The sequence below is a fragment of the Microcaecilia unicolor genome, chromosome 2, assembly GCF_901765095.1.
Source record: "Microcaecilia unicolor chromosome 2, aMicUni1.1, whole genome shotgun sequence".
Taxonomy (NCBI): domain Eukaryota; kingdom Metazoa; phylum Chordata; class Amphibia; order Gymnophiona; family Siphonopidae; genus Microcaecilia; species Microcaecilia unicolor.
In genome coordinates, this window is record NC_044032.1 from 105,000,800 (window position 1) to 105,016,297 (window position 15,498).

General features: G+C 40.5%; 1 protein-coding gene across 4 annotated transcripts in view; it reads left to right on the top strand.

The window, feature by feature from the left end:
- The window catches only part of IPO11 (importin 11), an 813,637-nt gene that overhangs the window by 330,374 nt on the left and 467,765 nt on the right, over positions 1–15,498 (top strand). For all 4 annotated transcript variants that reach the window (XM_030193171.1, XM_030193174.1, XM_030193172.1 and 1 more), the window contains one exon: positions 5,138–5,233. In XM_030193171.1, the coding sequence (XP_030049031.1) occupies positions 5,138–5,233 (96 nt within the window). The remainder of the gene's footprint in view (positions 1–5,137; positions 5,234–15,498) is intronic.

A 15,498-nucleotide genomic window follows, 5' to 3' on the forward strand; every position in this document is an offset into this window, starting at 1 on the left:
TACTTCTTCCAGGTTCATCAAGATTTCTTTCAGTTCCTCCACATCTTCACCCTTGAAAAACATTTCTGGTAGAGGTAGATCTCTTACATTTTCTTCAGAAAAGACCAAAGCAAAGTATTTATTTAGTCTCTCCGCTATGTCCTTGTCTTCCCTGAGTGCCCCTTTTGCTCCTTCATGATCTAATGGACCCTCAGATGCCCTCACTGGCTTTCTGTTTCTGATGTACCTGAAAAAGTTATTGCTATGAGTTTTTGGTTCTGTGGTAAGTTTCTCTTCATATTCTGTTTTAGCCTTCTTTATCAGTGCTTCACCTCTAACTTTTCAGTGCTTATGTTCTTATTTTCTTCATTCAGGTCCTTTTTCCATTCTTTGAAGGATGTTCTCATGTTGGTTAAGTTATATGAATGTCAGGCATGGACTGGCCTCAAACTGGTGTCTCAAGGTTTGGAGGGCATCACTGTTGTAGGAGGAGCTATTTTGGCTCCTAGGGATTTGGCTTCAGTTGGCCCCTAGTTTTGTCTTTTTTTCTTGTAATTCCATTTCCTGCATTCTGATGTCCCAGCTTGAAGCAGCCCAGGGTTGACTCTGGTACTTGTTCTCTACTGGTTCATTGTTCCTGTCTTGACTTCTTGTCTTTTACAGACTTCTTATTCCTGAGGCCCTTCTCCTGTTTTCTGCATGTTACTTTAGGAGTCTAGCATATTATGTTGTCTCTTGAATTTGTTTCCTGTTTGCCATTTGTATTAGACTCATTACTTGAAGGTGGAGTGACAAACTTACCTTGGACAATTCCTGTTTCTTGTCTAGTCCTTGCCAGCATTCAACTGTTGAAGTCTCTGTTTAATACCTGTCTATACCCTGATCTGGGGGTCTGTATCAATCACCAAATACCAAAACCAAGAAATTCAAAAAAATCACATATGCTTATGACTTCTCAGAACCTAACAACTGGCTTACTTGTTTACATCAAGCTATGTAAATAACAGATGCTTCACTGTTTGGGTAGAAATTTGAGCTGAAGGATTTGCTTGTGCAGCTTCACAGTACTGAATGGTCAACAAGATCATTTTAATCAACAGAGAGGTTGCAATGTTGTGTATAAACCTGGAGGAACTGAATCTTTTTCTTTCTGTTTGGAGGTAATCACAATTTGTGATAAGGCAGAATCTCATACATCTGTTTTACCTATATATTTTCCAGGTTCAGTCCCCACAGGATATTTCTGGTTTACTCTGTTTCTTTAATGCTTGGCTGTAGTTTTGCAACCCTATTCCATTCAAAGTTGCATCAACAAACATGTAAGCCAGTTAAGATCATAGGTCTCACATCATGCTGATATTTAACATGTGTTTAGAAACCTAGAAAAAGACAGCAGATAAAGGCCATATGGCCTATCCAGTCTGCCCATCCTTATCATCCGCTGTCTCTTCCTCTCCCTAAGAGATCCCAAACACCTGTCCCATGCTTTCTTGAATTCAGATACAGGCCTCTTCTCCTCTCCACCGGGAGGTTCCACATATCAATGCCCTCTCGTTCTAGAGGTTCCTTTCAGTTTACCTTGCTCCTGTACATTTATGTCATGGAGATATTTAATAGGGGCATTTTCGATATGATGTCTAAATCCGATTTTGGATCTTTTGCGATTTTGATTATGGATGCTTCCAACAAAGAATGGGGATTACGTTCTCAAAATTTCAACGCAAATGAGGGTACTGATTAAGAAGAAGCATAATGCTTTATATTGGTCATTTAGAGCTGAGATCAATTTATAGTGCATTGAGCATTCTGTCATCTCTTTCAGAGAAAGAGTTTCCTCATACAGACTACCAGGGATGCATATAGGGCCAGATTCTATATACGACACCTGAAAAATCTGATTGGAATTTCCGCCTATGTGTTCTATAAGTGGCGACTAGATTTAGGTGTGGTGTATAGAATACGCTCAGTTGATATCCCAGTGCCTAAAACTACGTGCCTCCATTTACACCAACGAAAACATGGCGTAAATCCTGGTGCATAGATTTAGGTGCAGAGGGCCATATTTTATAACGTGAAATTTTCGGAACACCCACGAAACGCCCATTTCCCCACCTATAATTATGCCTCTTTTTGCCTGCGCATGTTAGAAGTTAAGTGCAATGCGTTACAGAATACGCTTAGCAAGTTGTGTGTCTAAATTATAATTACTGCCAATTAGTGCTCATTATTACTTAAGTGTTGTTATCAATGCTAATTAGCTTGTTAAGCCAATTAAGCTATGAATGTTATAGAATACACCTGGATTTTGTTGTGGATCTCTAGGCGCACTATACAGAATCTGGGAGATAGTGCATAACAGGGATATATGAGGTGTTTATCCTGCTATTATGGAGGTGACCAGGCCATCTTTTAACTTCAGTCTTTTTATTGAAGGTTTTCAAAAAACATAAGGTAAAAAAACCAAACTACAAAACAATCAAGTAAAATAATTATATACAGACAGCAGGTAAAACATTACACTGCAAAAATTGAAGAGAAACATCATTAAGAATCATAGAAATGACAGGGGGTTCCATATCCTCTGGAACTGAGGTAAGTGCCCCCCCCCCCCCCCCCAATGTTCAGAAATAGCAAACTGCAGAAGATACTGAGTCCAATGGGTGACAAAATCAAAATAATACCTGCTATGTGTGTTATAATCTTCTCTACTATAATAAAAGGCACCTTCAATGTTCTAAAGCTGTCTCTATGGCTTCAAGTGAAGGGTTTGTTAGGATCGTTAGGTTAGTCGCTCTGTCACCATTTTTATTTTATTTATTTTTGTTATATTTGTACCCCGTGCTTTCCCACTCATGGCAGGCTCAATGCGGCTTACATGGGGCAATGGAGGGTTAGGTGACTTGCCCAGAGTCAGAAGGAGCTGCCTGTGCCTGAAGTGGGAATCGAACTCAGTTCCCCAGGACCAAAGTCCACCACCCTAACCACTAGGCCACTCCTCCACTCATCACGTTTTGACGTCGAGGGCAGCAGACCTATCAGAGGCATGAGGGCGGGGCAGACAGAGATGGTTACAGAGCGACGAACATGAAGGAAAAAAAACCCCTTCACTTCAGGGTGGAACAGGGTGGGTGGGTGGGAGGGAGGGACAGCGGACACTGGAACTTGGAGGGGGGAGGACCCTGGAACTTAGAGGGGGGCCAGGCGGACCCTGAAACTGGGATGGAGGGAGGGAGGGGGACCCTGAAACTGGGGGAGGGGGGGAAACAACCCTGGAAATGGGTGAGTGGGAGGGAGGGAAAGCGGACACTGGAACTTGCAGGGGGGGGGGGGGCGGGCCCTGAAACTGGGAGGGAGGGGGACCCTGGCACACACTCTCATTCTCACACACACACACACACTCTCGCACACAGTCTCTCTCTCTCTGTCACACACACTCACACATTCACTCTCGCTCTGTCACACACTTACACATTCACTCTTTCTGTATCACACACTCACACATTCACTCTTTCTGTATCACACACTCACTCTCACACACACTCTGTAAAACACACACACTCCGAGGAAAACCTTGCTAGCGCCCGTTTCATTTCTGTCAGAAACGGGCCTTTTTTCCTAGTATCAAATGTATGAAAGCATAACAAGAGCAAAAACATAAGCCAGACTATTTTGCACACATTGAACCTCCCTATAGAGAGTTATAGGATCAAGGGCTAGGGTGGTAGCACAAAAAAGATACATCCCTCCCACCGCTTTCATAACAACTGGAAAAAGAAACTATACTAACGCCCACAGTGAAATTAGGGACTTACAAAGTAGGCAAAGCCCAGTTATACAATGGAAACATAAAAGATTTTATGTTTGCATAACCAGTGAGTCCTGTGACACAACATACCTTTCCAGCTGAACAGGATCAGTACACTTTTTTATGATGTTCTTATGAGTCACTTTTATACTCATTGGAGCAAACAGCCCATATCTGGTCTCTGGAGCCTTAAGACTGGGCCTGAAAGCCAAAAGCCACTTCCATATGTCGATTGTATTTTTAGTGAAGTCAGCAATTATATGTAGATGATGACGATTCTACTGTAAAGAATTTGCTGCTTTTGCTGCCTGCAGTATTTCCAGAACTTGAGGAAAGTGGAGTCTCTTAATTACCATAGGCTGCACAGGAACTCTGTGTGCCCTTTCTGTTTCTTTTTTGGCGGGTTTGACGACAGCTTTGTAGATACTATAACATTCAAGCATTTTTGGTATTCCATCAATCATATCTTACACTGACTCATTACCCATCTCATATTAAGTGTGTGGCTCCTAAGGCAGACGAGGGTATCCCATCGAAACAAGGCCCCATGTCCAGGTCCAGAAGATGAGAAGTGCCTAATAAAGTTACAGATACTACCCAGATATCTGCAAGAGTTTTCTTCGTCCACCCCTACTTTTGGATGTGGCTGCCCTTTCTGTTTGAAATAGAAACTTGAACTGTAAGTTTAGAAACTTTGGAAAAAAATTCTTCCATAAATTTTAATGGGTCATCCCCTTCTGAGCCCTTAGGAAGGCCTGAAATTCTGAGATTGTTTCACCAGTTTTGGATGCCAGTATCATCCATCTCCACTTGAAGATAATGCACCATCTTGGAAACTGTCTTCCATATAATTTTGCTATCTTCCAAATTGCTCACCCTCCAACCTGCCATCAAGTGATAAAATCCGATATGCCGTGAGCCAAGTCCAATTTAATTTCCTTCATAGCTGCACTGTTTTCTATGAGCAATTAAAGAATTTGAGACAGTTTTTCAGTAATTGCCCACAGATCTTTCCTTGGTTGGCTTGCAGAGAGACCTAGGATCCTGTTTAGCTTGTTTTGTGCTAAAAGCAAGAGCAAAAGCAGCTTCTGAATTGCCTGCTTTGCCAGTAGACATAGTACTCAAAGAAAGAATACTATTCTCAAAAAGGGACTAAATTATAGTAAAAAGGGATGACATGCAGGAGCCTCTTCTTTGTGACAATCTGGTAAGATCTCTTCAGTTGCCCCCGTGGTAACCATACTAGTATGTTAGAATAACAGGTATTGCTTTGTTCGTAGTCATGTTTTTATTTTATGTTTAGTAGTTATAATATATTCTGTTGACATCGCTTGCTGTGTTTGCTTTTTTTAGGTTGTGGAAAACATCCTCAAAGTGAACCCAACAGAAGGTCCTCAAATGTTTCAGCCCCTCTTGGTTTCAGTGTTAAGGGGAATTATAGATGGTGAGGTAAGAATGTTGATTGACAGTATGGGTTTTGTGCCAAAAGATGTATGAGGAGAGATTTGAAAACTTTAATTTGTATACCCTAGAGAAAAAGAGGGATGGGGAGATGTTATATAGAAGTTTAAATATTGATAAGAGATTAATATACAACAAATCTTTTCCAGAGACGAGGAAGCAGTGGAACTAGACATGAATTGAGGTTGCAGGATGTCAGATTTAGGAGTAGTATTAGTAAATACTTTTTCTTAGAGAGAGTGATGGGTGCCTGGAATGTTCTCCTAGTGGAGATGATGGAATCAAATGGTGACAGAATTCAAACATGAATGGGATAAACACCGAGGATCCCTAAAATAGAAAGAGGATGGAATCAAAATAAAACTTAAATGATCTTATGGTGGTTGAAGTGTTATGATGGGCAGAAATAGTGGTTAGAAAATAGCTCTAGTATAGAAGTAAGGCCAGTCCCTGGCAAACCTTTATAGTCTGTGACCTGAAACAGGTAAAGACAGATCAGGAGTTTGGTGACAATTTATCACCTGACAGTTCATCACTGATGCTTCATCACCTGATAATTCATTACTGAAAAATATAATCACCTGATACTTCATCACTGAGATATTTAATGACTGAGACACTTTATCACATGTGACTTCATCACTGAGCCAGTTCATCATTTGACACTTCACCATGTATTCAAACTGAATCTAGATACAATGCATCATCCGGCTCACCTTTATCCTTAAGTTTATTCACACCGTCAAAGAAATTAAAGAAATTGGAGAGGCAAGACTTCCCTTGGCTGAGCTCATGCTGACTCTGTCCCTTCTTTGGTTCTCAATCCGTTTCCACATATAGTTCAAAATTATTTTATTGTCTTACAAGTGCATTCACTCTGCAGCTCCTCAATACCTCTCCACTGTTATCTCTCCTTACACTCCTCCCCGGGAACTCCATTCACTGGGTAAATCTCTCTTATCTTCACCCTTCTCCTCCATTTCTAAATCCAGACTCCATTCCTTTTATCTTTCTGCACCATATGTCTGGAATAGACTTCCTGAGCCGGTATGTCAAGCTCCATCTTTGGCCGTCTTCAAATCTAGGCTAAAAGTCCACCTTTTTGATGCTGCTTTTAACTTCTAACCCTAACTCACTTGTTCATTACCCATGCTTTATCATTCCCACCTTAGTAGTTCCATTATCTCTTACTTGCCCTGTTTGTCTGTCCTAATTAGAGTGTAAGCTCTGTCGAGCAGGGACTGTCTCTTTATGTCCTATGTACAGCGCTGCATACGTCTAGTAGCATTATAGAAATAAGTAGTAGTAGTTATAATAGTTTCCACTATTTTGCCCGGCACTGAAGTCAGACTTGCGGTCTGTAATTTCCTGGATCACTCCTGGAACCCTTTTAAAGAATCGGTGTTACATTGGCCACCCTCCAATCTTCAGGTACTACAAACAATTTTAATGACAGGTAGCAGATCACCAATTTCATGCTTGAGTTCTTTCAGTTCTCTGGGGTGTACACCATCCTGTCCAGTTGATTTATCACTCCTTAACTTGTCTGTTTAGCTCAGTTCATCTTCCGGGTTCACCAAGATTTCTCTCAGTTCTTCTGCATCATCACCCTTGAACACCATTTCTGGTACAGATAGATCTCTTACATCTTCATCTGTAAAGACTGAAGCAAAGAATTCGTTCAATCTCTTTGCTATGGCCTTTTCTTCCCCGAGTTCTCCTTTTGCTCCTTCATTTAATCTTATGGTTCCACAGATTCCATTGCAGGCTTTCTGCTTCTGATGTACATGAAGAAGGTGTTACTATGAGTTTTTGTCTCTGTGGCCAGTTTTTCTTCATATTCTTTTTTTAGCCTTCTTTATCAGTGCTTTGCATCTAGCTTGACAGTGTTTATTTAGCTTCTTATTTTCTTCATTCTTTGCAGAATGTTCTTTTGGCTCTAATAGCCTCTGTCACTTCCTTTTAACCGTGCTGGCTGTTGTCTGCTCTTCTTTCCAGCTTTAACACATGGAATACATCTGGTCTGGGCTTCCATGATGGTATTTTTAAAAACATCCATGCCTGATTTAAAGTCCTAACCTTTACAGCCGATCCTTTTTGCTTCTTTTTAACCATTTTCTCATTTTATCACGATTACCCTTTCAAAAATTAAATGCTACTACAGTAGATTTCCTTAGTGACTTCACTTCAGATTTCAGCTCCACATTTTCATTGCTTTGGTGCAATGCCACAGTGCAGAAGATATTTTAAATTCATTCTTAAGAGCAAAAGCAAATAGCCCCCACTCCAATCCTTGTTAACTATGATAGATAAGATGTCTTCAGTTCCCTTGCCTCTGCTGGAAAAATCATATTCCTTCCTGGTAAAAAGTTTGCATGATTTTGTAAGAAGGTTATTTCAAGGACATTCCATATCAACAATAATCTCAGCTTGGTATAAAGCAGTATATAAAATCAATAAATCCAATCCAGTCTTCACTGTCCACTATGACAATGCCAGCACAGGAAGCAATCACAATTTCTGTATGATTCAAGAGTCCCAGGTGAATCATTCTTTGACTTCCTTTTTTTCTGTCTACTCAATCCTGAACTGTTCTGGAAGATTTCACAGAACCTTCATCATAGACAGGTGTCTTATCCTCTGAGAGAGAAGACCTATCAACAGGGAATACCTTGTGATTCATCCCTCCCAATGAGGGGGAAATGGGGAAGGGAAATGGTATGCCTCCTTTCTGTGGTTTTTGCAACTACATTCAAAGCGGTTTACATAGTATATACAGGTACTTATTTGTACCTGGGGTAACGGAGGGTTAAGTGACTTCCCCAGAGTCACAAGGAGCTGCAGTGGGAATCGAACCCAGTTCTCCAAGATCAAAGTCCGCTGCACTAACCACTAGACGATTCCACTTCAGTGCGTTCTATCCAAGATGAATGCAAACAATGGAAAATGAAGCTCCATTTTTGCTGCTGCAGGAGACTAAACCAAGGTCTGATGTCTTTGGGCTCCTTAAGTGTATTGAAACTGCTAAGTCCAAAGTAGCTAAGCCAGTCCACATATTGTTTCACAAATAATTGGCCCACATATGGCAAAATCCAGTTTTTGCGCAATGGTATCTAAGAGACTTGATCTTTACATATAAATATAGCCTATATCAGGTTTAATCCAATCCAGTTCTCACACAGTTGAGTGGTCATAGAATTGACCATGAAAAAAGCTAAGAAATGTAGAGACCATTCCAATACACCTCCTGGTAAAGATCCACAGAATGCTTGACCACTTATGGAGATAAATAGTCCATGGTTCTATGCTCTCTACAGGAATTGTTTCCTCTTAGTTGTTTATGATACAATATATGCACTCCTGCTTGCAAAAGATTCAGGGTAGATCCTGTGTTCTTTCTTTGTAGGTACATTCTCAATTCATTGCAATCCTGGCTGAAGAATGCAGCACTCAGCCTCATTTGTTCAATTTATGATCTCTTTGACACAGCTCTTTGACTATCTGCCTTAGCTGTCATTGCCAGTTATCTTGCATTGTCTAAAGCATCAGGCCTTAAATGACCAAATAACAGTTGTCGGTATACCTTATACTGATGATTGTTATTTGTTTTGGAGAAAAGCTAAAAGAAAATGTTGCTACAATAAAAGATCAGTTTACAACCCATCTATATCTTTCTGCGCTGGCTCCAAAGCTTACATTCTTCCCTAGGAGATCCAGTACAATCTAGACTTGAAGGACCTTTGTATTTCAAAAGACACATTTTGGGTTTCGCAAGACAAATCCAACATTCACAGTGCCAGATCTTCCCAAGCCACATCTAAGAGAAAATAGACAATATAAAGTGATACCACAGTCTTTGGTCAAGCAACCATCTTCTTGTTATTTGCCCATCTGGACACTGTCAGTTCCTTACTCAGTTTATATCCTTGCCTACCTGTGGATATTTGGGTACAGTTCTTTTTCAGGGAATTAAAAAATATAACAAATTCTCAACAGGACTAGTTAGTACCTAAAGTTTCTCTCCATTCCTCTGAGAAGAGCCCTCAGCTGAAATCATTAGTCACAGTCTCATATCAAGGTTCTTCAACATGAGAGCAAGCATCTGCTGCAGGCCAGTGCCTAGGACCAGTCCAATATCACAAAACAAATCAAGGGGGTTCTGTTTTAGATATTTCTTGATCCTAAAGAAGTTGAATAGACTGCAGCCAATTCTAGATCTCGGGGATTCCAATCTATTCATTATGTTTTTGACTGAAGAGTTCAAAAATGAATTTAAAAGAGACTTTATTTTAAAGTACTAGTAGGGTACAGTACTAGTAGGGTGTAGAGGGCATATTATAGGAGCATATAGCATTATAAAATATGTAAAATTTAAGAACAAAACCATTACATAAACAGTAAATAAAAACAAAACTTTGAAACCAAAATGAAAACATAATGCAGCATTTAAAAGATGACCCAGCTGTCAACATAACACAGTGCAGATTCAGGGCCTACCCAGAAAATTGGCCTGACCAAAGGTCTCTTGACTGCTCCAAAAGTTACCATAAACAAGAACCCTCACACCAGGAACTTCAAAGCAGTGTAATAAATTATTCAAAAAAGTGAAAAAAGGAGGAAAATCCTCAGTATGCCCAGATCTGTTGCTAAACTATATTGGTCAATAAGGGCTATAGTCCAGTCATTGGCATAAAAACCCTCTTGTTCAGTCACTTTTCATATTTCTTCAGCATTTAACTTCAGTTGCCTATTAATTGTTTATTCTTGTATTTATATTATTAAAATGCACAAAGTCATATACTTAGCTTTCAACCTGAAAAGCCCTCTGCCGAACTTCACTGCAAATGTCCGATGGTGGCCGGCGTTTCATTCCACTGCATGAGGGACTTGCAGGATGGTTTTAGGAAAGTTATTTTTAATTAGTGAGTGTTTATTATATGGTACTCTTCCACCTTCTAGTTTAATAGTAGTGCTCCAGGTTAGCCTGACTAGGCCTCTGGGAAGTATTACTGTTCTGATCGTTGGCATTTGTAGACTGCATGTCTCCAAAGCTTTTGTCCTAATTTATATTTTGATATGTCTTTTTACTTATTCAGGGACCTGCTTTTATAATTTGTAAATTAAGTCAAAAGCTTTGGCAACATCAAGTTTACATTCACATCAGCAGGGATCAGAACAGTAATACTTGCCAGAGGCCTACAGTCAAGCTAATTCTCGGTAGCACAGAGGCCTTTGGTCAGCCAACTTTCCGGGTATGCCCTGAACAGCATTGTGTCAGGCTTATACCCATAAGCAATTATTTCTGAGGTAATTGACTGAAGAACCAGGATTTCAAGGTACAGCGACATCTGAGATAATTGGATTCTAATTTCAAAATGGGAAGAAGCCATTTCCACAGGCTTGGCACAGCCAGTCTGAAAGTTTCTAAAAACTTTAGGCTCCATTACTGTGAAATTTATAGCATGTTCTAATGTAAAGATCACCTCAAATAATCTGGTCCCACCCCACTACACCTTCCCTATGCAGAACCTGAAATGCCAAGTATATCATTCTGAAGGAAACATGTAGGCCAACAGGCAGCCAATATAATGCTTGTAGCAGAGGATTACTCTGTCCCATCAGCTACTATTGGTAATCACCGTGGCAACCAAATTAGGGTTCATTGAAGCCTCGTTAATATTTTTTTTGTAAACATACATACAAAAATTACAGAAGTCAAAGTGGCTGATGACACTGATTACATTACTGTGATGAAATTTTTGGGATAAAATACTGGACGTAGTAGGTACACGCCTCAACTGAAACCATATCTTTCAAACTACAGTAGAAATTTGCAATTCCATGGTCTGAAAAGAATCAAGATTACTGCAAACATGTGACTGAAGGACTGTAAAAGCATTCCTCAATTAGATAGAGGCTAGTTCAGTCAAAAAGTCCTAATTGCTCAAAGCATCTCAGTTTTATCCACATTTATTTGCAGGTCTAATAATGCCAAACTGGTGCTGAACACAGAAAGAATAGGTTCTCAGATATATTCTCAGTTATGGGGAGAAAGATCTGTATGTCATTCTCATAGAGTGGGAGAAAGAAGAGAGCCTCGAGGCACTCCTCTCTTCAGGGGTGAAGGGCCTTAAATGGTTTCCTTGAAAATTGACTACAAATGATCTATACCTTAAAATTAAAAAAAAAAATCACTAAACCAGACCAGAACCTCACCACCTATACATAAAGTATGAAGCATTTAAAACTTTCAGTTCCAAATAATGAAGTGCCTGTAAAAACTCCTTGACTATTGGACAATTTGCATCATTTCACTGAAGACTGAAATCACCCAATATAAATAACTTAGCATACTTGAAATTACCTGTCTTTAGAACAACTTAACGGCCCTCCCTAGGTTGGGTTTTAAGGATTTCCCTAATGAATATGTATGAGATCTATTTGCATACAATGGAGGCAGTACATGCAAATAGATCTCAAGCATATTCACTGGGGAAATCCTGAATTGCAGCCCTCAAGGACCAAGGTTGGACAACCCTGCTATAGTAGATCATTAATAATTAAATTCTTATTTTTTAAGATTGGGCATTGATATATAGGTATATTGCAAAAGAAAGGTATCACGATTTTTGACAGTGTGAAATGGAATTGAGGTTATTCAATGTTTAACTCCCATCTGCTTATAATGTCCTTCAGCCCCCAAGGGATGGCTGGGGCAAAAACCCTTTTCACCTATTGTTCTCATTAGAAATATACTTCTGCAAAGTTAGGAGGTCTTCACTATCCAGCATACCCACCTGACCAGTATTAACATAACATCCTCTACCTAGAACCGGAGAACTAGTACACTCCATAATAATAAAACAAAACAGAACACTTGTGATAACCAGTGGCATAGCTGTGGGGGACCTTGGTGTCCCATGCCCTGCATTCCAGCATCGGGCTCCACTCCCACCCCCAACCCTGGTGGCTAATAAAAACATAGAGGGAAAAGGAGATCAATCTCATGGGCTTCAGCCGTCATGCCACCTCCTGTTCTCAATCTAACCTCCTTGGTCAGCTCTCTCCTACTCGCTCCCATCTGGCTCCCTATACCGCTGCCCTTATTCAATTTTCCAGGCCTCTGGCAGCGTCAGTAAGGTAAGCACACTGTCTTCAATGGCCAGTAAGCTTTTCCTCTGCTATAAATTCCTGTCGCACATAGGCAGGACAGTGCAACAGAGGGAGAGATTCTAGGGTTGGCGAAGACAGGGTGCTTACCTCACTGACGCTGCCAGCGGCCCGGAAAATTGAAGAAGGACAGTGGTGCAGGGAGCCAGAAAGGAGCGAATAGGAGAGAGCTGACCAAGGAGGTGAGACAGTATTGTCCAGTTCAGCACACAATTAGCTGCAAAGTTCATACAAAACTAATTATTTTCGATGGAAAATAAATCTGTGGACTCAGGCTGCTTGTTATGTGAATATTCCATCACTGTTTCATTATTGCTACTAAGTATTTCATATTAAAGGCATTTGCTTTAAACTTTGTTTTAATTTGTTTATCCACTCCTTATGTGCACATGGTTTTGCTTTTTAAACCCAAAGGTGAATCCTAAGGGTGATTGAACAGTTAGATATAAACTGTGTTGTTTTTGACTTGACTTGTTTTGGACTGCTTTGCCCCTTGCTATTCATTCTGAACTGTCACTGAAAACATTTGTCTATGGTTGAAATGTGGCTCTTCCAACAAACTTTCCCCTCTCCATCAGGTTATGTGTGTTTTTAGGTCTTTCGCTGTTTGAATAACCATATCCCGTATCCCTTACTGTGCAAGAGAAGAACACTGATTGCATGCCACCGCGGTTTGGCGCTTTTTTACTTTAAATTTACAGGCTCGGATACCTGATCGCTTTTAATAATTTTCAGTGCACAGGAGAAGGCTCTTTGTCAGAGCCAGCGTTTTTCGCTCTACAGCGGATATTTTGTGAGACACTTTATTTTATTAAGGTAAGAAGTTTCCTTTTATTATGGCTTTTTAAACTTTGGCGCTTCTCTAAATCTTGATGTCAAACCATGGCCCCTGCAGCCCGACATCGAGGTGATTTCTGATTATAATTTTGCTACCATCAATAATCACACTCGTTTTCTTGATTATCTAGATGCATATGTTAGTAGCAATCTATAGCATTTTTACTCAAATTTACAATCACATACGCTGCTGTCTTTGGGCAAATTTGTTGTCCACATGTTTCCTCTTTTTCCTAAGTCATCCTGTTTGCAGTTTTCGTTTACTCTCCCTCATTTACATATTAAACTACACACATACATCCCTTTCATATATATATTTTTTTGCATTCTCATTGTAAATATATAAGATGGATCACCTGTTTTCAAAGAGCACACTAACATCACAGTCTCCACAATCATGAATACTGATGTCGATTTAGGATAAGACCAATTTTTTTTTTTTAATTTTAAACCAAGTGTTTATTGATGAATCCAGCAATCAGACATTATACAAAACAGTGCAACATTACATTACCAAACAATTAGATTCATCTGCTGTGGAGGTTCTACCAAAGCAAAAACCCCCACAATCAAACAAATGCGACCCAGTTATATTTTTGTACAAAGATAAAGAAACCATCCTAAACCCCCTCCCCCCGCCCCCCACAAGGTTCATACAATTTTGATCATACACATGCCCTGACATGTCCCATGACTACCCCACAGACACAAAGGGGATCCATATCTTCGTCCACTTAGTCATTGTGTTTCTCTCCCTTGCCATTAATCGTTCTTGTTCAGCTATGTATTCCAACAGATGTGTCCATTTCACTATTGAAGGGCTATTACACTGCTTCCAGGATCTAGCAATGGTCACACGGCCAGCACAAAAACATGCCTGTGCCAACGCCCTCCCTTCCGCTGATATCCCTAAAATAGGCCTGTTAAATAAGAATATTGCCGGGTCCCAAGGGATAATAGATCTGACCCACACTTGGAGTCTGTATTGGATCGCTTTCCAGAACGCTTTAACCTTCCTGCAAGTCCACCAGATATGGCCTAGTGTACCCGATTGCCCACAATTTCTCCAACACTTAGGCGAGACCTTTGGAAACATGCGATTCAGTCGTACCGGTGTTAGATACCAGCGATACAGTACTTTAACACTATTTTCCTGAATGTTAACAGCGGGGGAAACACGTACCGAGGCACGTTCCATCCGCTCCCATTCCCCTTTTTCGTATGAAACACCCAATTCTTTTTCCCAACTGGTGCGGTGTCTACAGGATGTCGGTAGCGCATCCCTCAGGTATCTATATAACAAAGAGATCAGACCCTTGGAGCCCAAATCTCTTACACACATTTCCTCTAAAAATGTCACATCTCCAAACAGTTTTTCCCTGATCCCTGGGCTGCCAAGAAAATGAATGAGTTGACAGTAAGCATAGTTATCCTTGGAAGGCAAGTGATATGTTTCTGCTAGTTCCCTGAAAGCTATAAAGCTTCCTTTTTCCACCATTTGCCCCCACTGATCTAAACCTTGTCTTTTCCATCTAGTAAATGTAGAGGGAATACACCCCTGCGTAAATGCCATATTATATGCTATAGGTGACAGCCTAGAATTATAGAAGTCCTTCAGTCGCTCTAACCTGTCCCAGCATGTTAGTGTAAACTGAATGATAGGGCATAAGTCTAATCCCAAGCGTCTGTGTCTAGGCGGCAGCCACAGCAGATGCCCCAATTTCAGCGGACTGCGGATCATATACTGTTCTAGCCGCACCCATAGTTTATGTACAGGCTCCTGGAACCATTCCACTGCTGCCTTAGCTTGGGCTGCTCTGTGATATAGTACTAAATTAGGAACCCCTAACCCGCCTCTAGTTTTACGGGCTTTATACAAAACAGAGCAGGGAATCCTAGGGTGACCCCCATGCCAAACAAATTTTTGTATCCTAGTCTGCATTGACCGGAGTACCTGTTCTGCTAAGGGCAGCGGTATAGCTTGAAAAAGGTAGAGCAGCCGAGGCAAAACGTTCATCTTTACAGTGGCTATCCTGCCAAACCATGACAAGTCTAAAGAGTCCCACCTAGCTAAGTCATTTTGGATAATTTTCAACAAGGGAGTATAATTGGCATTGTTTATTTCCTCAAAAGTACGAGTAATGAAAACTCCCAGGTATCTTATACTCTTAGCCTTCCACTTCAGAGGGTAAAGTTGCCGACATGTGCAGTAATCTCTTTCTGCCAGTCCTATGGCTAATGCTTCT